Source organism: Kryptolebias marmoratus, linkage group LG2, assembly GCF_001649575.2.
Source record: "Kryptolebias marmoratus isolate JLee-2015 linkage group LG2, ASM164957v2, whole genome shotgun sequence".
NCBI classification, from domain to species: Eukaryota; Metazoa; Chordata; class Actinopteri; order Cyprinodontiformes; family Rivulidae; genus Kryptolebias; species Kryptolebias marmoratus.
The window spans coordinates 12,296,884-12,319,589 of record NC_051431.1 but is presented as its reverse complement, the minus strand read 5'-3'; the positions used below and the strand labels follow the sequence as shown (position 1 = coordinate 12,319,589).

Below are 22,706 nucleotides of genomic sequence, written 5' to 3'. Positions count from 1 at the left end.
CGGAGAGAAGCCGGGCCCGTGGGGGAAGAGCCGGGCTCCGGAGCCGCCGCCACCGCCGCAGCAGCAGCAGTACCACCTCACCGAGCTCGATAAGGCGGACGCTCTGGTAGGTCCCGGCTGTGTTCCTGTTTTTATTTATTTACTTCTAACTGTTGCTTGTTTCTGTTTGTGTTTAGGGTGTAAAACAAGTGGTAACAGATTGTCCCTCCTGTTTTGCAGATGCTGAGGAAGTCCCATGAAACAGGTACCAGAGACACACCTGAACACCTGTAGGGCTGGAGGATCATTTAGTCATTTTCTGATTGTTTTTGTGTCCATCTTAGTCTTAAATCTTACTGTGTCTTACATGTAACACCTTTAAAAACTCACCTGGGAAGCAATATATTTAGGTGGCCAGTAAAAATGCCTGTACTTAAAGCTGTATACATGTGGAGTAAATGGGACTAAAACCTCAAGGGGTGGCCCAACATCACTGTCTCAGTGCAGATTTGTAAAATACTATTTTAAGAACATAACAAATGAGGAAATACTTGTTGCTGCTTTATGTAAGAAAAGAAACTTATTTGTTCGTGAGTGTAATGCTCTGATTGGCACGACAGGTTGCCATATTTGGAAATGATCACACCGCTGATCCAGCTCCTTTATAGAGCAGTTTTATGATGGTAGGGTTGTGGCTGTTGGTTTTTCTTCTGTTTTCTTCTAACAAGGCTCAGATTACTGTCAGTATTTGTTAACGTCATTGAATATTCCTGAGTGAATGAACTCACCACAACTTATGATGCAGGCAGGCAGGCAGGGAAAAAAAAAAGAAAATGTTTTCATCATCGCTTGCTGCTGAAGGCAAAAAGGCAGGAAGATTCTGTTCGAGTTAGCAGAATATCTCAGGAACCACTGGGCTGATTTTAACGCTCATCAGGACATGCGTCTTCCAGAGGTAAGTCAAGATGGCTGCCGTAGCTAATTGGCATCAGCCGACGCATAGATGGCCGTAGCTCGGTCCGCTTCAGTGCTAAGATTTGGGGGTGGTAGTAGCTGAGAGTCATCCTCAACGCATCTGAAGAGATCTCTCTGTAACCCAAGTTTACGAGGTTCGAGCGAAACCGCTCCAACTCTGATCCTCCTTAACATAAAGATGAGTTTAGAATAAAAGGTGGCGGGCGATATGCATTCATTTAAAGAACACAAGGCCTTTGAGGCTCCTTAACCGTCACACGATGAGGCTTTTACAAATGTGACCCGTTGCTTGTTTAAAAAAGGGGGGTGAAGTCCGTTTTTAACTCGGTTTACTGTCTTACAGGTTTCCTCTCTTGGTTCAGGAACGGTTTGCTGGCGACTGGGATCGGAGTCATCGCGTTCGTCCAGAGCGAAGTGGGCCGAGAAGCTGGATACGGTACGGGCCGCAGCTGGAATTCAGCTCACACGAGCTTCGGGTGGGGGGGTCCTCACAATGCGCGGGTAACGTCAGGACTCAGACAGACGGTCACATTTCCAGAGAACCAGTCAGTATCTGGGGTGACGATACCCAGCAACTTGGCGCAGCCACCAGGGAGGAATGGACCAACGTTCCACCGGCCGCCATCAACAACCTGAACAACGCTATGCCAAGGAGATGGGATGCCCTGCGTGAGGCAGATGGTCACACCAGATACTGACTGATTTACTGATCCCCCCCCCAGACCCCCAAATACAGTAGAAGTAAACTGCACATTTAAAAATGTCCATTTAGTGCAGCACACCTGTGCAATAATCATGCTGTCTAATTAGCATCTTGGTATGCCACACCTGTGAGGATGGCAAAGGAGTAGTGCTCACTGACACAGATTTACACAATATTCACCATACACACACACACACACACACACATGATATTTCATTCCTTTCATATCAACATTTTATTTAAATCTCTCAGGTTTGTTGGAAGGACGTTAAAAGTAACTGAAGGCAGCTGGATTCCTAAACTCTCCAAAAGCGTTCGATTGAAGCCAGATATTCCAAGGCTGCAGATGCTTTTTTTAAAAAAAGATTCTGTTTGAAAGAAGTGTTTTTATAGCATACTAAATTAGTAAAAATACCTTCTTCTTTTGTTGTTGTTGTAAAAAAAAAATCCATCCATTTAAAGAACGCTGCATTACATTTTTGATTGGCTCCAGCAGCAGGAGGTTTGGATTTAATCCATCTTTAAGGAGTTCAACAACCGATATGAGGAGCAAAACAAAGTCAAGGTCTTTTATTTCTGTGTTTTAAGCGTTCGTATGGTTACCTCACATTCCAGATTGGGGAGCAGAGCTTCTCTAAATCATTAAATTGGTATTGATTTTTTTATTATTATCATTTTTTTAATCTAATGGTTATAGATGTTTGAAAAACCCAGGAAAGTAAACTCTCCAGCTATGATGAAGTATTATATATGAGAGAGAAACAGCCCATAAAGAAATTTGATGCGTTCTTGAGAACGCTTTTATGTCTTTTAAGATGATTCTGCCTTAATCTCTTATTTTCGTCTGACTAATTAAGAGAACGAGCGGCTCTAATCCCCGCGATTTCCGCCGAGCGAGTTGCGAGAACAATTAACGGGGTCTTTGCGATAATCCCACGTCAATCTGCTCTTCCTCAGCGTTCTTCATCCTGGGGGGCGTGTGCGTGTCGTTCGGCGGCGCCTCCTACGTCGGCAGCCTTTTCGCCCTGCGGAGGCTGATGCTGCTGTCCGTGCCGGCGGTGCTGCTCAACGCCGCCGTGGTGGGCAGCGTCGCCCTCTTCTGGCTCTGCGCCGTATCGCTCTACATCGGCCGGCTGGAGGTGGAGATCATCCACGAGAACGAGGAGGAGGGGGCGGACGAGGAGGGGGAGTGCAGGGAGTGCCGCGAGAGGCGCGAGCAGCGAGGCTACCGCGCCTCTCAGGACAGCGACGAGAGCGGCGGCAGGGGACAGAAGTAGAGCTCTTCCAGGATCCATGAGAAGTGCGTGCGTGTGTGTGTGTTATGCGGATGTGTGCTCAGGCTGTTTGAGAGCCTAAAGATGCAAATCTGTTGTCATAAAGAATCATGTGAATATTCAGGGGAAGAAAGACTTTTATCTTTTTGAAAAAGCGGTTCAGAAATGTGCTGAAAAATGTCGATAAAGTGGTGGTTTGACACGTGGGGAGAATCTAATAAACATCTGATGCTGCGTCTCATTGTACGTCCATTATAAGTTTGATTTTTTTTTTAGTTTCTATTTTTGTACCGACGTCCTCACCTCGGCCAGCCGATCCCGGTTTGTTCGGCGCAGTTACTTGAAGCTTCCACAAATGTCTTTAATCACCAAAACGTAAGGTTGTGAGAGCCAGGAAGCAGGGCGGCGGGCAAGTTTCAGTCTCGTTCAGTCAGGCAACAAATAAAACACAAAGGGCTTAGACGTTCTTATACGTGTTCTTTGATTAAGTTGTTTAAAACTGAACAGAACGGCACTTTTGTCAGGCTTTGTTTGTCATCATAGAAAGAACAATCTGTATTGTTGATATTCATACCGAGCTGCAGCCACAGTTCTCCGAGTGACTTTTGTTTTTATCATGAGAAGTCGATAGTCAAACAGTTTTTATTATTATTATGATTATTATAAAAGCTTTTTGTGTGTGGACATGAGGTTCACTTTGATTTGCACCCCACTGTGCTTACAGTAATAAAACTGCTCCGAGTCCAAACTTCACTCTGTGTCTTCAGTGATGTTTTCCCTTCAGGGTTTTCTCAATCAGGAGCAAAGAAATATTAAAGGATGTTTGAAACATTAAGCAAAAAATCTGGCAACAACTTAAACAGACATTAAAACTCAGCTCACAGCAGAAACACTCAACGATTAGTGTCGTTTTCCGATGCAGTTTGTTCCAAATTCATATTCTAACTTTATAGTTATATTAGGGTAATGTACTTAATGCATATTCTGAAATAAATGCTTCTAATTAAATGATAAACTCGGGTTATTCAGGGTTTATCTGTAAAGAGGTTCTTGTTGGTTTCTTAGTTTTACTGTATGTCTGAAATGTTATGCCATAAAATTATGTTAAGCTAGCTGCTTTGTTACACTTTAATATATAATCCTGACTTCTGACAGTCTCCTGAGAGCTCTGACTTAAAGGGATAGTCTGGTCATTTTTAAAGATTTTCAAAAGGCTAGCCAAGAAGGGGTCTGTTTTGTTTTGTTGTTGTTTTTTTGTTTGTTTTTAATATTTTTTCAAGGTTATAAAACAACTTTTTGTTTGTTTGTTTAATGAACTGAACAACGTCCGTGTTCTTACGCCGATAAGTGTGCTGAGCATAGGCCCTCTGATCCATTCGTATTTCAGCCCCATCGACACTTAACACACACACACAGTACTGTCGCGTAGTAACCGTAGTAACATACATGTGAAGGTTTATTATTAGCTAATGCAGTTTATGTCCTTCAGAAATAGTTACTTTATAAGCCTGAAAACAGTTGGGGAAAAAAGGGGGGCCCTGGGCCAACCTGGGTCTCCAATCCTGGTCCTCGAGGGCCACCATCCTGCATGTTTTCCTTGTTTCCCTGCTCCAACACACCTGATTCAGAGGTTAAATCACCTCTTCATGTTCTGCAGAAGCCTGTTAATCACCCATTGATTCAAATCAGGTGTGTTGGAGCAGAGGAACAAGTAAAACATGCAGGATGGTGGCCCTCGAGGACCAGGGCTGCCCACACCTTGCCTGTATTAAGACAGCTACCCTTTCACTCCATGCTTTGTGACTTATTTGTTCATATAGAAATCTGGCAGTATTTCATACTTTGAATACTTTAACTCGTTTGCTTTAATACTTTAGATATTTGAGCTGAAGCAGTAATGATGAAGTTCATTAATTAGCTTTTTTGTTAGCCAAAAACAGCACAAGTTGACTTTAGTGTAGCCTGGTGCTTAAAATATAACATATTTCAATGACAACAATAAGTTAATTTTATATCACACTAATGTAGTGAGTGAGTGCAGTCACTGAAGTTCATTAAATAAAGGTACTACTTGGGCCAAAGATACACAAAGATGATGGAAATAGTTTGCTTTAGTTGCTAGTTGGTCAAGAATTCAGCAGACCATTTTTCCTGACAGTAATTCAAATAATGGAAAAGTTTAAATTCTGTTTTAAAAAGGAAATTAATTTTAGGTTTTTGCTTGTTCTGAACTTCTTTTCAAACTAAAATCATCATTTAGGAAGCTGTCAGCAGATCAAGCCAATAAAAAGATCAAATTTAAGATGCATTTATTCATTTTACCTTTCATTTTGTGTTTATTCAGGTGTTTTTGTCTTCAAAACTAAAATTCCCAATGAGGCAGTTTCAAAGCTTTCTCTCACAGTCTGTAAATAACAATTCCTAAGTTTATTTTTACATTTTAAAAAAAGCTTTTATTTGTCTATAACTGTAGCTTATGGTGGGTGTAAAACAAGCGCCATTAGCTTTCAGAAACCAGCCACATGTGCAAGCTAATATGGGGAATATGTTGAAGCAAATCATACATAAAAAATAAGAAAAACCTTCTGTTTTAATCAATTTCTCATGAGACGTAGTCCAGTTTGTCTCTGGTTGTGAAGAGCAAACGCAGAGTCAGTTGCTCCTCTCTGTGAAAGTCCAAAGATGTCCAAACTGGGCTTCTGGAACATGAATAATTCTTCTAATGAGGCGTTCAGCTGCCCGTTTGTGACGAGGTGAGCAGCATGGGGCTGCTGCGTGTGTGTGTGTGTGTATGTGTGTGTGTGTGTGTGTGTGTGTGCGTGTGTTGTCTTTGATAACCATCTCTGACTAGGTTGGGGCGAAGGTCTGTGATATCTCCCAGCCATCGACACACAGTGTTGCTGTTGCGCCTCACCCCGTCCTCCTCCTCCTCCCCCCTCTCCTCCCCCCTCTCCTCCGTCTCCTCCAGCCTCTCCTCCACCTTCATTGACTCCAGAGGCGCTCTCGGTGCCGCTGCGTTTCACATTCAAGCTGCGACTGGAGAAGGCAGTGTGACCAGCATCCCACCACCTCCTCCTCATCATCTTCTTCTCCCTCAGATCCTCTTCCACCTTTTTTTTTTTTCCTTTTTTGCCCCGGAGTCGTCTCTTTCGGGCCTTCTCCTCACGTTCGCCCGTCCTTCCCTCCTTCCTCCCCTCCGTGGCTGCATCTGACTGCCCAGGTCTGTTTGGCATGCAGGAGGCTCCCGAGGCCCGGCGCGTCTAAAGGGCAGGGTGCCCAGAGGCGGGAGACGCGGCCTCACTGACAAACACCGTCTGCCCGGGACCCTGAGCAGCTATAGGAACCACAACACCACCACCACCACCCCTCCCCCTCCCTGCTCCAGCCCTCATGCATTCCCGAGCCTCAATTTCACATCGGCCCCCGAAGAAAGTTGGGTCCGTAACCCGTGCTCCCCACCGGAAACATGCTCGTCTGCTCTCAGGTGTTAAATGCCATCCTCCGCACGGATCAGAGGGTCTGCCTCGAGATGTCATCAAGTGCGGATTGGCTGAGACAAAGATGAAAACTGTACAAGCAGAGGAAGAATGCCAGGGAGTGAAGCTGCCTGCGTGTACCCCTGTCCATCCGTCACCGCGCTGTTCCCGCTCGTATTTATTTATTTATATTTATATTTTTTGCTCTTTTCCGCTGCATTTACATGTGCCGAGGTATTTCCCCTGGGAGCGCGACTCTAATTCAGGGGGTAAGATAAGCCATCAAAGTTAGTGACAGAGAGGGCGTACGGGTGACTCAATGACAGACTGAGTGGGAGACGAGTCAGGAAGGCTGTCATGACTTCTGCTCGTGCACACACACACACACACACACACACACAAATGGCGCCCGATGATTTCAGCAGCCCGGGCCACACCTTCACCTCGCTATAAGAAGACATTGTAAGTTAAAGAAGAAAGGCTGTTTTGCAGCACTGCCTACACACACACACACACACACACACACACACACTCTCTCTCTCATACAGTGCATACGGTTTTGCACGTACAATGGCATTTTCTCCCCAACAACTGCTCTTGTTTAGTATGCGCTTCCTTTGGTCTTGAGGAGGAATGATCCTCACTCTAATGAACTAGGGCCTGCCACTTGAATGTAAAACAGGATTTAACCCGTCTTCAATGTCAGAGCCCCTCCCTGGGGCTGCTTCAGACAACACACACACACACACACAGTGTGACGCGTGCCCGCATACATCGCTTCTTATAGGGGAGGCGCTCTCCATGTGCTCTCTGAGCCTTCGTGTTCATTTCAGACCAATTTATGGCCGAGTCTTTTCTAAATCCTTAACTCTGGAGTGATGTCCTGCCAGGACTGATCTCACCTGCTTCTTTTATTTTTTTTGTAGTAAGGAATTATATTGTTTATGTCCACTTTAGGACATAATGTCCACTTGCTCCATTAATATTCTAATATAAATTAGATCACGTTTGTTACTCTTCTCTGTGTGTCTGTTAGTGGTGCATATGTAATGACAGGCTGTAACCGAATGGCTATTAAAGCGACAGTTCAGATCTTTTGAAGTGGGGCTCTATGGGAAGGTTATGAGCAATCAGTATCTTACCTGCTGTGGATAGTTTGGTTTAAATCTGCCTAGATTAACAAGCTAATGGCTACTTTAGGCAAAAATCAAAGAGATAGATAGATAGATAGATAGATAGATAGATAGATAGATAGATAGATAGATAGATAGATAGATAGATAGATAGATAGATAGATAGATAGATAGATAGATAGATAGATAGATAGATAGATAGATAGATAGATAGATAGATAGATAGATAGATAGATAGATAGAAAACATTAAAGATACCCGTTGTATAGTCATGAAGACCAACCAAAAAAAATCATAAAGTAAAAAAAACAAAGTCCGTACAGTACTTTTCTTAGTGACGACATGCGTTTGTATACCTGCAGAAACAGCTGAAGTGAGTGAAAGTAGGTTAAACTTACCGGACATATTTGTTTACCTGCTCAGGCGGCAGCCAGCCTGATCTAGGTCAGTCACGTGACTCGGGCTTCCATTGGGTTTTCAGTCGAGTGTTTTGTTTACATTGGCTGTGGACCCTCGTTTCAGAACTGCGTTCAGTACTAACTACTAGGGTAAACGGTAACCTTTTTTGTTTTATTTCATACTTTGCTACGAGGACCTTTAAACTCATTAAAAAGGCTGAATTCGTCAACTGAACGCTTATCGTTTTGCTGCAGTTTCGGTAAAAACTGTTCCAAAAACTTTTACATCACAGTCAATAATGTGTTACACGGTTATTTAGATAGTTAAAATTCATTATTTGCAAGAGCTAATAACAGCAGTAGCAGATAGCTGTAGCATTTTTATGTGCAGCTTGGAGCACTGTCAGCAGGAATATTATGTTTGTGCCAGAATAACCATGTAATAAAAAACCGAGGAAGATGTTGAGGTTTATTGCATGAACTGACATGATTTTGTTGTTTTAAGACGTTTATCCCCTTTTAGTCTTGGACCCGCTTCGACCAGCAGATTAGTCCGCTCAGAATTAATCTACGCTTCTCCAAAATGAGCGATTTACAACAAGCAACGGAGTTTCCTCTTATTGTTTCTGTTAAAGCTAATGTTAGCACTGAGTTAGCTGCCACAGGAATTTAGAAAGCTAACAGTTTATGAGCCATTCCTTCAGGGATTCATGGGATTGTTTTTTTTTTCTTATCTTGTGAATTCCATGTAGTTGCAATCATAACAAAGATTCCTCTGACGATGAGTGATGTTCTACCAGTTTTAGCCAAAACCTGTGTATTAAAGGAACTTTGTGTAGATATTTGATACTTAAGAAAATTTGTGCTGAATTCCTCTACAACCCTGCCTTGAAAAGCGTCACTTCCTGTGCCAACAAGTAAGATATTAACTGTTTACCATCTTTCCACAGAACCCTTCTTTTCCAGATGTGAACTATTTTTAAATACTTTAATGTTAGTGACCGATATAACAAACGTACTGCATGCAAATCGACGCTCGTATGGAAGAAAAGAATCAACAAAAAGCTTGAATTGTGCTCCTCTACTGGAATATTTTATTGTTATCATCATCTGCATTTTTATTTAATTTTTTTTTTTTTTTTACATTTGTTCACTTTCTTTTGATGGTTGGGTGAAATATTCACAAACATGGGAGGATCATGTTAGATTCACAGTGATGGGCAAAGGGTTAGCTGTTTTATTCAACAACAACAAGAACAAAAGACGAAACAAAGGACACCCACGCACGAGCAAACGCACACCCTCGCATTCATACTCACGTTTTATACCAGTAAACACCCGAGCGCGCGCTCGCTGACACACCCGCTAGCGACGGCTACATGATGAGTGTATTGCACACAGCAGATTTTATTTTATTTTTTCCCCACCTCTTCTTTTTTGTTTTTCAGACATCAGAACAGGGATGTCTGCGTAAACTGAATCTTCAGATCGAACGGACTATAATCTCAATTTAGAGGCAAAGAAAGTGCCATAAACTTAAACATATTACAAAAAAAAAGCAAACAAAAAAAAAAAATGTTTGAACTATTTTACAGATTGATTTTAAAGTCTTTATTCCAAAGTGCTAGAAAATTGTTTATATATTTATTTTCATTATTGTTAAAATGGACTAAGTTCCTAATGGGTGTCTGGCTGCATTAGTTTTATTAAAAAAAGGTCACATTCTGGGATTTTGTTATTCTGTTTTGGAACGGACACCTTCAGTTTTCGAGTGTCTCTCATTTGCACAAATTTAAAAGTAGAAAATGTTGTTTCACCTATGAGATGAATTTTAATTAATCAGTTCAATTCCTCATTTTAATGTTGCAAACCTTGTTTTAACCATTCTGGAAGCAAAACGGCAGAAGGTCCGTGTTGTTTTTATTGACCTCCGACGGTCATGTTTCAGTTCACTGACCTGTCTATTTTTTTATTTATTTATTTTTTTACACTAACGTGCCGCCGTGGTCAGACAATAATAATATTAGTGACCACTTGTGTTGTTTTCTGTTTTAACAGGATCAAACAATCCGAGTCACGAAGTGCTTCGAGTTCACAGCGGAACATATTTCAGTAAGTGCTCATAAAAAAAATATATATAACCCACAGAGGTCGAGGTGACAAAAACACTCCTGCCCTGCACTGTTTCCTCTCCTAAAACATTTTTAGAAGCTTTTTTTTTCCTTTTTAAAGAGAACAACAATGAGCATCCAGTAAATCTGTCTGACTTTGTTCAGACACGAAGACCTGCTGATTATGTATTTTAGCTTATAGGAAAAAAATAAAAACAAAACAATATTATGGCTTTCATACACAAACACAACTGTTGCATCATAAAGAAGAAACTATAATTAACACTTATTCAGACAAATTACCCTCCTATAATCGAACATAATAATTGCATTTTCTTCCCTTTTATACTGGAATGTCTGGGACTGCGTTACTCTTACTTTTTGTCCCAACAACAGTGTGCTTTAAATATGGCTGAAAGATGAATCCTATTGTCATTTTGAGACTTGATACAAAACACCAAAAAAGGCCGTCTCCATCTTTCCAGGAAACTCCGATTCTCCCCTGGAGCCCGGTGTGAGAGATGATTTGTGTAACACTGCACTGATTCTTTCTTTTTTAAAAATAAGAAAAAAAAAAGTTATTTTACGTCCCTACAGACAAGTGTCCATCTGTCTACTAGATCTTTTTTTTTTGGGTGGTGGTGGTGGGGGGGTCGAGTTAATTGGGTTAATTGGGGTGAAGGTAACGTGAATGTAAGCTGAGGGTTTTTATGGTTTCGTTTGTTATATACAATATGGCTTCTCTGAGCGGAAGAGACACATGAATTCAAACACTGTCATCTAGAGAAAGACAAAGCAGAGTTCATTATTGTATGGAGACAGAACGTCTTCGGGGACAGCCAGTCAACAGTTTCCGTGTCCGTTTTTCTCTGAGAGTTGCTGACACTTGTCCACAGGAAATTCTTCTGGCAGCAAAGTGTCACATACTTTAGATTGTGGTTATTTAGCTCATCGTCCAATTATGTACGTCCTTAGAGGCTTAATGTCCTGCCCTTTCTGTCTTTCTTGCCCTTTTCAACGTCTCTGTATCTGTTTTGTGGCTTCACAACGTCTGTCACTTTTTAGTCCCCCCCCCACCCCCCCACAACGACGTCCTCCCCACTCCCCTTCCCCTGTGAGGTTCAGTCCTCCTCCGAGCCTGCGGCCCCCCTCAGTCCGTTCATACAGAAGGGCAGGCCGGAGGAGAAAGGGCTGTCAGACGGGGAGAAACCACTGAAGGGTGGCAGGCCGGCCAGCCGCTGCAGGTGGGGGAAGAAGGTCGGCGGGGGTCCCTTGTGGTGGTCCGAGCGTAGCTGCAGGCCATCGCCGTGGCCCGTGCCGTGGTGGTGGGAGGGGGGCAGCTCCGGCGGAGCGTATCGGATCGTGCTCGGGGCGTACAGGCTCTGAGGGCCCTGCGGGCCGAGAGCGAGCGGGTGGAAGAGGACCCGCCCCGCCGCGCCGCCTGCCAGTCTCTGAAGCAGCTCGAAGTCGGGGCAGTTGCCGCCGCCACCGCTGCGACTCACCGCCCGGTCCTCGCGGGGCTGCGGGGAGGACACTGACATGGCCGGGGACAGAGCAGGGGAGGGAGGGGTGAACAAGCCTTTAGCCGGGGCGTCGCTGCTGGACGACGAGTCCGGGATCGGGGTGGTGGGGCTGTCGCCGTTCAGGCTGCTGGAAGGCGTGTGCGCGTGGGACGGAGGCTGGGGCTGAGGGGCGTGTGTGTGCTGGGTGGAGGTCTGCGTGTGCGACCCCCAGCGCCCTCCAGTGGTCAGGGCTTCGTGTTCAGTCTTGATGCTCGGACTGCTGGGCAACGAAGACGGGGTCACCACACTCTTCAGCTGCTGGATCACCGCCCGGCCGTTGTGCACCCTCCCTGCTCTTTCTCCTCTAGTCGGGGTCGTCTCTCCTCCTCTGCTCTGTTTCCCTCCTCCCCCGCTGTCCTCCTGCTTCAGTCTGTCGCTGTCTCCCCCCTGGTCCCACTCTGTCTCTTCCTCCTCGTCCTCACTTTCGCTCGCCAGATCCGAGGAGGCTGAGACGGCCTCCTCTGTGCGCCGGAGCTCCTCCAGTCGGCGTCGGCTTTCGGGAGGCGCGCCCTCGGGGTCGGACCTCAGCACGCGCTTCCTCCTGTCCTCTGACTGGATGGCGGGGGTGGTGAACTTCTCCCGTCCTTTCGTGTCGGGGTCACTCTTCCCGACCGAGGTCTTCCCCGACTGTTGGCCTGAGGAGAAAGAGGAGATTTGACTAAAAACAGAAGCGGGACACGCAGATGTTTGTCAGCAGACGCTGCGTGCGCGCTACCTCGAACTTGGGGGGAGGAGTCCGTGGGGGGCGAGCTAACTCGAAGTCGCTCCGCTCGTATGCTTTCCGGGAGCTGCAGCAGATCCAGAGGGGTGTCGGGCAGCTCGGTCCGACTGGATGGATGGATGTGGAAATCGAAAAGAAAAAGAGGGGAAAATAAAAGCACAAATGATCATCAACCACTTAAAGGCACTTACATACAATAAAACAGTAGTGCTGTGCTGTTTGAGTGAATACTTAGAGATAGAAACAACATATAATCAGCCTAATAACAACCTCCAGCAGTACTCCCTTCTAACCTCCGTCTAACACACACCCAACCATTCGAATTAACACGCAAACACACACACACCATATCCCACTTAGCAGCCCACCTATACAAAGTTAATCTCAGACAAGGAGGAGGCTGCTGGAGAAGTTAATGAGTTCTTGTAATTACAGCACTAATTAAGTAAAACACCATTCAGACCTAAAATTCTGACATCCATTTGTACTAATTATATAGCTTCAGTCCAATTAGCATTGAAATTCAGCCTACTCCTCTTGTTTTTGTCTGACTGCTCCGTGTTTGAGCATTTAGCTTCATTGTGTGTGGATGCGCGTGCAACGCGCGCACGTGGACAATACAACTAAGAATAATATTAAATTTAAAGGCTAATTTATATTTAAACCAAGGTGAAGAAACGTCCCATTTCAGCCTAAAAGCCTTTCAATAAGATCATATCCGCTAATTCAAGAGCAGCACGACGGAATAACAATAAGATATTGTTCCTTCGCTGCATGCTAATGCTGATAAATATTTTACAAAGTATTTTATAGCACAATAAAAAAAATGAATCTAATCAATACTTTTAGACCATACAAGTAAAAACATGAGAAACTCCATTTTAAACCTGGAAAATCTGTCAGAAACAACCTAACCTGGGAGTCACATCTGATGTCAGGTTTTTCAGTAAAAATGTACTTCTGTTATAAAGTTACTTTAAATATACGTAGCATATCTCAGGTTTTCAGCATGCTTTGATGTCTGTGCGTTTCGAGTAACTTCATCAAGTTTCTTTTCTTAATGTTTAAAGGGATGAGAATCTCAATAACCTCGTAACTGGATTTCATCATTCATCCGTTTTAGACGCGGGCTGGTTGGAGATCCTGTCAGTATGATCACTGTGACCAAAAATACCACGACTTCAGAGTGTTAAAACAAAAACTTCAAATGAAAATTTTAAAATATGTCACGTAACCGCTTCTATTAACAAAAACAAACACACAAATGCAACTACTATTACTACTGCTGCTCAAATAATATCAAATGTTACCATAACATAGATTATATTATGCTTATGGTACAATGTTGGCGTGCAGAGGCTACTGAATGTATCAACATGTCTGGTCAGTCTGCTGGGCTGATTCCAAGTCCACCAGGAGTTCAGAAAACTTACTGACGAGTAGAAATGGGCAGGGGTTCTCAAACAGAGTCTAGCTATAATGACCACATCTAAAGACTTAACACGGCCATCATGGCCGCTGTTTATTTTGTTTGTTTGTTTTTACACGGAAACCTGGTAGAGACACTTCAAGTTGTGAGTTTCCAGTCAGGTTGCTTTTTTTTTATTGATAAATCGCCTAAAAAACAACAGAAAAACTGCTCGGAGCGCCCTTGGCCCTTAGTTTATTTTGAAAGGCTTGTAAAATGGAAAGTGAGCTCCGCTTCACTGACAGAATACCTGCATTCCCCTCCATATTGATCCCCTGGATCTACGTCTCTATTTCATTAAACTTGGAGGGGTTTCAGCTTGGGATAAGTAGGTTTAATTTTTGCCAATATACCATTCTTTCACACTAGTATGACTAGTACCTTTCATGCCTAAAAAAAATTCTTGAGAAGAGGTCCCCGTCTGGCAAGGCATTAGCCTGACTTGTGTAGAGGGACTTCTTCCTCTTATAGATTCCTTTTTCTATGACTCATATCCCAGCAGATGAAAACATCCCTGTTCTGTACACCGGGAGTGTGTTGTCTGTGTATATATGCTGTATAAGCTGCGCTCAGAGCAGCACTCTTTGGGAACTTACCTCAGGACATAGTTGACCCAGATGACGTTTCGTTCGTGGGGGGCTTTGTGGTTGATGGAGACGGTGGCAGTGGACTGGATCCACAGGTATCCTCCTCTCCTCTGAAGCCAGCGATAGTAACCCGTCACCACCTGACCTTTCCTCAGCACTAACGGGGAAAGACAGAAAATTAGGCCTGCTGGAAGCGTGGCAGTTCATGATTGTGGCAGAAGAGGGCGCCTATCACTACAGGACAACGTAAGGCTTCGTCACACTCCCCAAGCCTCCCAAGTTCAGATACCGTGAAGATAAAGGGGGGGATGGGGACGAATCAGATCGACTCCATGCGCATATATATATAGATGTGACTCACAGTCTTCATGGCTCTGTCGGATATTCTCCAGGTCTTCTACATGGATGAAATGGTAACAGGTGTGTCCCACAACCTCCGCCGGGGTCAGATCCATATACTCTGAGATTCTGTGGAGCAATGCAGGAAAGAGAAGAAGAAGAAGAATAAAAAAAAAAAAAAACCCTCATTTGTCAACTAAACAGAAGCAGATGTATTTTCTAAAACCACCAGCTGGCTGGGTGCTCCGCCAGCCGCTCATGAAAAAACATGAATGTGGGATCACTCCCAAAAAAACAAAACACAAATTTACATGTTTGGGGGGAAAAAAAAATGTGTTGTGGCACTTATTATCCACACATAAAAACCCCTTACCTGTTCTCGCAATATGTGACCTGCAGGTCCATGTTGACTCGGAAGACAAACATGTGGCTCTCCATGCGGACTTCATTAAGCGTGGAGGGCGGGAGCGTGTGCGCCAGGGCAACCAAGCCCATCGGGCGACGGACCGAGCGCGTGGAGCCCGGGACGAGCGCGGGGCGGCAACGGATTCGTCCGGTCACGTGGATCACCTGACGAGGACAGCAGAATCCTTGAACGGGAGGTTGAAGGAGCGACGCATCGCAACAAAGAAGACAATCTCACATTTATCACTGAATACTAAACACCAAAAAGCACGCGCGCAAACCAACAAAACTCGTGGATTAGGTGTATTACAGCGGTGAGAGCAGTAAACTGTGTTATGTGAGGCAGCGCCGTGTGAAATAAGGTCACAGCCATAAAACATACAGGAAACGACCAACGTGACACTGCTATGAAAACGCTGGCAGGAAAAAACAAAATGACGAGACTGCTTGTTATTTTATCATTCCAAGACCTGGTGAACTAAAGCCTGAAAAGGAGACTAAAGTTAAAAAAAAATAATGTTCACCCAACCCTAATTTCCTTAAACTTTACCTTGAGTCAGACGGATTTTCTGGTAATGTTTTATAAGGTTATTGAGCAGTGGTTCTTTCTGAGGGCTTTTCAAAGCTGCACCTCTTTGGCTGCTTTTTCTCTCATTTTCTGTCCAGTCTTTGTACTCGGCCGTGACAACATACTGTGGAGTGTGTGCTTTAAAAATGAGGGAAGGGGACAAGTCGAGGACAGAGAGAGAAAGTGTCAGAGCTAAAAAAAGGAACGACTTTTTCCAGTGGATGAACCGTATCTGAGAGTCACTTCTTGGAGAAGTCCTGACACAGGACCCCTGGAGACGCCTCAACCGTCAGTGGAACGTCTACAAGATGGTTTCCAGAAATCAAATAAAGTCCTAAGATGGTTGCTAATCGCACACTTTTGCTATAATTGTTACTAAATGCAGTCAGAAACTGATTAAAATACTTTAAGGGTTGTTTGGGCTATTTGTGTTGTAAGTTTATCTTTGTTTTTTTTTGTTTTTTTAAGAATATCAGCAATGTTTGTACACTTAAACCAGTGATAATTCAGGACACGAGTCTCTCTCTGCTGGTCTTTTACGGGTCAGAACTTTAAATGTTTGGAGACCACCGATTTACTGTACGTCAGCATTCAACAAACGCCTCTTTGGGAATCACCTAGTTGGTGCTAAAGTACTACTTTCTTTCTGTCAAACTGTGTTATATTTGTTGTTGTTTCATAGATGCATCTGTGACATTCAGCTGGGATCAAAGTTGCTACTAGCTATTAACTCACACCTAGTATCTTGTAGCTTGTAAACTGCTAGTGACCAGCTAACAAATTGTGTCTTTGTGACAGACTGCTAATATTAAAGTAACTACGAACTATTAATAATTTTTTTTAAAAAAAGCAAGCAAGTGCTGACTTGCTAGCACTTAGCTAACACGTTTTGGGAACAAATTATGTCTGTGAGAACGCTAGTTTCAAAGTAACTACAAGCTACTAACCAGTTACTTGCTACAAGCTAATTACTTGTGAGGACTTAGCTTATAAATCATGGGACTTTGTGACAGGTTGCTCAAAGTAACTACAGGGAACTAGCTAGTAACTTGATGCTAGTTAGTTACTTGCTAACACATACATAGGTAATAAATTTGGGGAACAAAATATGTCATTATGACAGGTTACTGGTAACAAAGTGAATAAAGAACCTATTTAAATTGTTTTTTGTTTTTGTTATTTTAAAGACACAACACTGGTTCATCCCTTGAGTTTAGAAGCCTTTTATGCTTAAATGATTCACAAGCAAAAACATTCTTCTGAAAACCCTCAGAAACCCTCAAAAACTACAGATTCAAACCACTTTGAAAGAATGGAAGACAGTTAGGTACCTTGGAAGGAAAACGTAAAGAAACAACGGCACGACTCAAGACTTTTGCACAGAACTGTATTACCAAATGACCTTTTTATTTTTCCTCAGATACCTTATATCCAGAGGACTTGACATGCAGGCCTCTTTTAGTGAGCGTGGACTTCATGCGGATGAAGAAACCGCGTTCTGGAGGGTCGTCGGCCTGAGAGTGGGGACTGGAGGGAGCTGGGGTGGAGGACAGAAACAAACCTTTCACCTCGGTTACAGAGAAACCAGAACATTTCTGTTTTGTTCTGATGGTCACCGGGTAAATGAAAAAAAAAAAAAAAGTACCAGGTTCAGGGGTACCGGCAAGCGAGGAGGTGGATGCGGTGCTGGAAGCGCTGTCGGGGGCCGTGAGGCAGCCGGCCTCCGCCCGGAGATGAGGCCTGATGCCCAGCCGCTCGGCCATCTCCACGTGGTCCGCAGGGTGGATGTAGTCAAACACGCTGCTGCCGGTCAGCTCCACCTGAAGAGAAACACACACACACACACCAATCAAAACCTGATGCTTAGAGCACAAATAACTACACGCGAGCGAGTACAGCACACACACGCGCAGGAAAAAAAAAATCAATATATGTTATGACAGGAAAATGAAAGTGCCGCTCTGGGTTACAACTCAACAAGGAATGTGGAGGTTGTAAGACATCCCCCACCACCACCACCAGCACCCCGACACACACTCACACAGTCCAGCCTCGGAGGACCACGCCACTACAGTGGTGCACAAATAAAACAGGGAGGGGGGAGATAAAAATCCATTGTGTTGGCTGATTAAAACCAGGTGAAGTCCAACTATCTCCAAAGGTCACATTACTATTCTCCTTATTGCCCGTGCCTCTTCCCGCTCCTCCATCCAGCCCCAGTCTTCCCCTCAGCAGGCATAATGAGCAGTGCAACAGCTCCGTGTGATCCCATCATCACAATGCATCAAAGTCGCATCTCTAATCATTTAAAGGTAATAATAGTGCTGCTCTTGCACGGCAGCTATAAAAGCAGCACAATCTGAGAAGGTGTGATTCAATCTGAGGGGTGTGTATGTGAACGTGTGTGTATGTGGGAGGAAGACACAACGTGTGTGTGTGTGGGTGGGGGGGTCTTCCATTACGTCTGAGAGCGTTTGCGCCTTTTCTTGTGTGTGTTTGTGTGGCAACACCATTCCATCTGATAAAAACCACGGCTGCAGCAGCTTCACACCCTTGTCTGTAGGACACAGCCATTTATTACCGGATTAGAGCCATTTACTGCAGGCTTTATGGGAGCTTCAGCAGGCCCTCAAGGACATTACAGGAGGGAGGAGGGAAGGTGGAGCGACGGAGGGTGAGAAGGAAAACCCCTCGGAGTGAGGAGAGACAATAATAGTAAAAAAAAAAAAAAAATTAATTCCCAAACACACACGGTGTAGTTTCCGGTGAAATCCTCTGGAACTGCGCCACATGTACGAACCCTGCACGGCCCGACAGAAGCGTGTGAGTTCGAGTTTCTGACATGTCCTCTTGTTCATGAGCACGAGGGAAGCTGCATCTATGTTTACGCTAAAGGGATGACAGCATTCAGAGGCTAGAAGGGTCACGGTGTAACAGGTGTGAAATCGTTTCTGCTTCCACGTGTTGGCTTTGAGCCGATGGAATGAGAATTATACCTGCACCAGTTCAAGAAGGTCGGCAGAAACCAGCCCATTTTGCATCCAGCCCGTGTGAGTTGACTTCTTTGAGTAGGGAAAGCAGTTTCTTTGTTTTTATCAAAAACACATCTGTCTGTGTTGATCTCTTTCCCCGCTCTGTTTGGAACGTGGTCGAATCTTTACACTAAACCTGTTTCCTCAAACTGCTATGAATTTTTAAGGGAAAATGTGAAAATTATGAATTAATGATTTCTTATTTCCTCGGGCGTTCTACTGATCGTACGCATCCGATCACAGACATACCAGTTTATAGAAAAACCTGAATGAACGTGTGTAATAGGAGCTCATTCTTAAGAATTCATAGATGGTACACAAAAACAGATGACTGGGGCTGTGCCATATCATGGTGTTTGTGATGATAGCAGTGTAGTGATTAACAGTGCCATCTTGCCATTTCAATAACGTGACAACGCATTTACATTCCTGAGCGCGCACACCGCATGGACACCACATCATTTACACGCTGACGTGCAGAGCAAATAGAAAAGCCTTTGGTTTGAATCTCAGCCGAGGTCCTCCTGTGAGCAGACTGCAGGTTCAACCCGTGCATGTGAGGGTTTTCTCTGGGCACTCCGGTTTCCTTCCCTTCATGTTAGGTTACCAGGAGATTCTGACCCCGTTTGCACGTGAATGACCTCCTGGAAACCTTATAGATTTCCCGATGCTGATTATATAAATGGTAAACGTGCGCGCGGTAATGAATGCTGCGATCACAATCGCTGTTTAGACAAGACAGTCTAAACAGGTCGCTATTTTTGCATTACAACGACATGCCCATGCACGCAAACGCTTGCGTCTCGAGCATGACGACGGTTACAGGCCTGTTTAGTATTTGTAGAGTGTGGGAGGTGCGTCTCTGCTGACCCAAGAGCCGGTGCAGCACATTCATGTTCCCTGTCTGAAACGACTGGAACTGAAATGAGTGAGCAGCACAAACAGCTCTCTGCTGTCCGCCATTGTTACTGTTGTTGATCTACACCTGCAAGCGCCAAAAAACAAACAAACTATGGACTGTCCACAGTGGACATGTGCGATCACACTGAGACCTGGATTCAAAATGTTCTAGTGTCAGAGAAAACGATAGCTGTGGTCACGTACACGAACGGCCAAAATGTTACAGTTTCACTTAAAAGCTGCGTTGTGTAAACAGGGCCTCTCAATCGTCCCGAGGTGTGAGTTTATGTGTATTTAATTGTCTGTTTCTGAGTTAGCTCAGTGACAGACTGGCGACCTTTCCACGCCGCCTCTCACCCACAGACTGCTGGGATACGAACCAGCTACCCAAGGGGACTGGGACTAAAGGATTGGTGACTGAGAGCTCCTAAAGATTTAATTTGAGGTCTAATTTATTTGTTTTACTCTTCTGTCGCCACACAATTGTGTCACCACTAGCTACTAGCAAAACAAAAATAGCAAGCAAGTAGTGACTTCTTAGCATAGGGTGACCAGACGTCCCCGATTTGAGCGACCTGTCCCCGGAAATGTCCCTGATTTTAGCGTTTTTTTATGAATGTTATTACGGTAGCCGAGTAGAAAGTGCGAGTGAGCATGTTGAACACAACGACAGGTATTACAGTAGCTGGTCTCGCTGCTGTTAACGTTACAGACAGAGAAGAAGAAGAAGAGGCGAGCACGCCGCCTTTTAAACAAGGCGAGACGGGAGAACAGGAAGTAGCTGCAGTGCGATGAGAGAAAGTGGGAAAAATCCTAACAGAATGATTAAAAACTCCCTGATCTGGTTCAGTGGCTACAGTTTCAACGAGGGTTCAGCCAAAGGAAGATGTTTTAGAGTTGATTGGTGACCTTTAGTTTATATTTTCAGAGCTGGTTATAAGTTGTTTTCTCAGTTCATTACTGTGGTTTGTGAGCATAGACTTTCAGGCTTAGGTGTGTTTGTCTACTCAGTTCGAACAAATAAAAGTCCCTCACGAAAAAATAAAGTTCCTCAGTGACGGAAACTGAATGAGACAAGAACTGAACTGAGGATGATGACAAGAGAGAGATCATCATCTGCTTAAAGGTGCATTACTGCTGTTCTATGAGCTTTTAATGATTGTAATAATTTAAAAAAAACATTAATATTTATAATAAGATTATACTAGAATGACCCCAGTTTCTCCTCTAAAACTAACCAACTTCTAAAAAATATCTGGAACAAAAACCTTATTTTCTTTGTTAAATTGTACACTTTTAGTTGATTATATGTTGTAATGTTTGTGGAGGGGATTGTGATTATATTATGTCTCTGTTTTAGAGTGTATAAGTCTTAGACACACCCATGTAAGTGCATACATATTCACATTCCCACACAACGTACGCACACACACTTACATTAGCACACACCTTTGTCCCCCCTCCCCCAGTTTCAGTACTCTATTAATACTATAACTTTATTTGTTTTATTACTCTTAGGAAATGCTAACAGCAGTGTGGAGAGACACATTCCTGCTCTTACACTAGATTTTTATTGTACAAATGCGTAAAAATAAATGAAACCGTAACTGTCCCCTTTTCTTCATTTCATCTCGATACCATTTAATTATTTTTATACCCGAGCTGGAAAGGTCCCTGGATTTAATTTCAGAAATCTGGTGACTTATTATTATGGGAGCATATGACGTCTTTGTGACAGACTTCTAGCTTCAAGGTGACTTCTAGCTACTAACCAGTTACTTGCTACTAGCTGGTATTTTGCTTAGCTAATAAATTGTGGGACTTTGTGATTGGCTGCTTAAAGCTACTAGCTAGTTGCTTGCTAGCAAATACAAAAAGTGAGTTTTACCCACTTATCAAAGAAAAGAGGTATAGTTTGATCCTTCTGTCACTGCACGGTTGTTGGTTGTTTATCTAGAGATGATAGAGGCTGAATTTCAGCTACATAAATGTTTTAAAACAGAATTTATCTGTAACTGGACCTTAAAGCCTATGAAAAATTACAGGACAAGCTTTATAATGCAATCATCAAAAGTGTTTTTTTTAATCTAACACTTATTTTTTGCTCGTCTTCAACAAAACAGTCAAATTCCTCGAACCCTGGCCCAGCGGTATGAGAGAGACACGGCCCCCTGGCCCCCTGTGGTATTAGAAAACACAGTAGCGAGACAAACCGGCCCTTATGAGCTTTACGGGGCTTAAGACACATTCAAATAACACCACTCCATCACAGGCAGGAGGGAGGGACGGAGAAACCATCAGACAGGAATTAGAAGATGAGAAGAAGCCGAAGCAACCGAGAGGATGAGTCAGGCTCAAACATAAAAACAGGTGTGGAACGAAGAGAGACGTGAGGAGAGACCGAGATCATTCAGATTTCTCTGAATGAGCGTGTGTATGTGTGTGTGTGTGTGTGTGTGCGCGCCTCTGTTTGGCTGCGTATGTGACCAGACTGTGTGTTTTTATGTCTGCGCGTGTCATTGTTTGTGTGAGTCGTTGTCTGTCAGAACATCTGTGTGTGTGTGTGTGTGTGTGTGTGTGTGCAGAGGTGTATGCATGTATGGCGGTGTGGTGGGGATGAGGGGCAGCGAGCAGGGGAAGCAGAGACATGATATAAATAATAGCAGGGGGCTTTAATATGTATGAGGCATCCGGGCAGTGGTCCACAACACACTCTCAGCCCTCACTGACTGATGGGAGAGGAGAGAAGGAGGGAGGAGGGGGAGAGGGGGCTGCATACTAACCATTCGCAGATCAATTCTCTCCTCTCTTGATCTCCCATCCTTCCTCCCTTCTCTTTACCCTATTTATCCCCTTTTTTTCTTCGTCTTCTTCTTCTTCTTCTGCCGGCCCCGCTCTCACTTCTTCCCCCTTATTCTGTATCCTCCTGCCGATCTGTCTTCGCTCTTCGCCTCTCCGTTTGTTCGTTCCTTCTTTTCTTTCCCACTCATCCAACAGATTTTATTCCCTGGAGACCAAATGAGGGGAATAAAAAAAAAAAAAAAAAAAAAACACCGGTAGGCCCCAGGGGGGGGG

The 22,706-nt window shown here is 44.0% G+C and overlaps 2 protein-coding genes across 3 annotated transcripts in view; one reads left to right on the top strand and one right to left on the bottom strand.

Annotated features, from left to right (window-relative positions):
- The window catches only part of tmem160 (transmembrane protein 160), a 5,541-nt gene extending 1,857 nt beyond the window's left edge, over positions 1 to 3,684 (top strand). Inside the window, exons 2-5 of the mRNA XM_017428974.1 lie at positions 6 to 106; positions 220 to 244; positions 1,298 to 1,390; positions 2,615 to 3,684. Coding sequence (XP_017284463.1) covers positions 6 to 106; positions 220 to 244; positions 1,298 to 1,390; positions 2,615 to 2,934 — 539 coding nt within the window. The 3' untranslated portion in view covers positions 2,935 to 3,684. The remainder of the gene's footprint in view (positions 1 to 5; positions 107 to 219; positions 245 to 1,297; positions 1,391 to 2,614) is intronic.
- Positions 3,685 to 11,152: 7,468 nt separating this feature from the next.
- The window catches only part of npas1 (neuronal PAS domain protein 1), a 29,416-nt gene continuing 17,862 nt past the window's right edge, over positions 11,153 to 22,706 (bottom strand). The window contains exons 5-11 of one of the 2 annotated variants that reach the window (XM_017428956.2): positions 17,345 to 17,519; positions 17,124 to 17,236; positions 15,100 to 15,296; positions 14,749 to 14,855; positions 14,397 to 14,544; positions 12,327 to 12,439; positions 11,153 to 12,246 (exon numbers count right to left, since the gene is read on the bottom strand). In XM_017428956.2, the coding sequence (XP_017284445.1) occupies positions 11,171 to 12,246; positions 12,327 to 12,439; positions 14,397 to 14,544; positions 14,749 to 14,855; positions 15,100 to 15,296; positions 17,124 to 17,236; positions 17,345 to 17,519 (1,929 nt within the window). In that variant the 3' untranslated portion in view covers positions 11,153 to 11,170. The remainder of the gene's footprint in view (positions 12,247 to 12,326; positions 12,440 to 14,396; positions 14,545 to 14,748; positions 14,856 to 15,099; positions 15,297 to 17,123; positions 17,237 to 17,344; positions 17,520 to 22,706) is intronic. The other variant, XM_037974356.1, reaches the window with a different exon arrangement.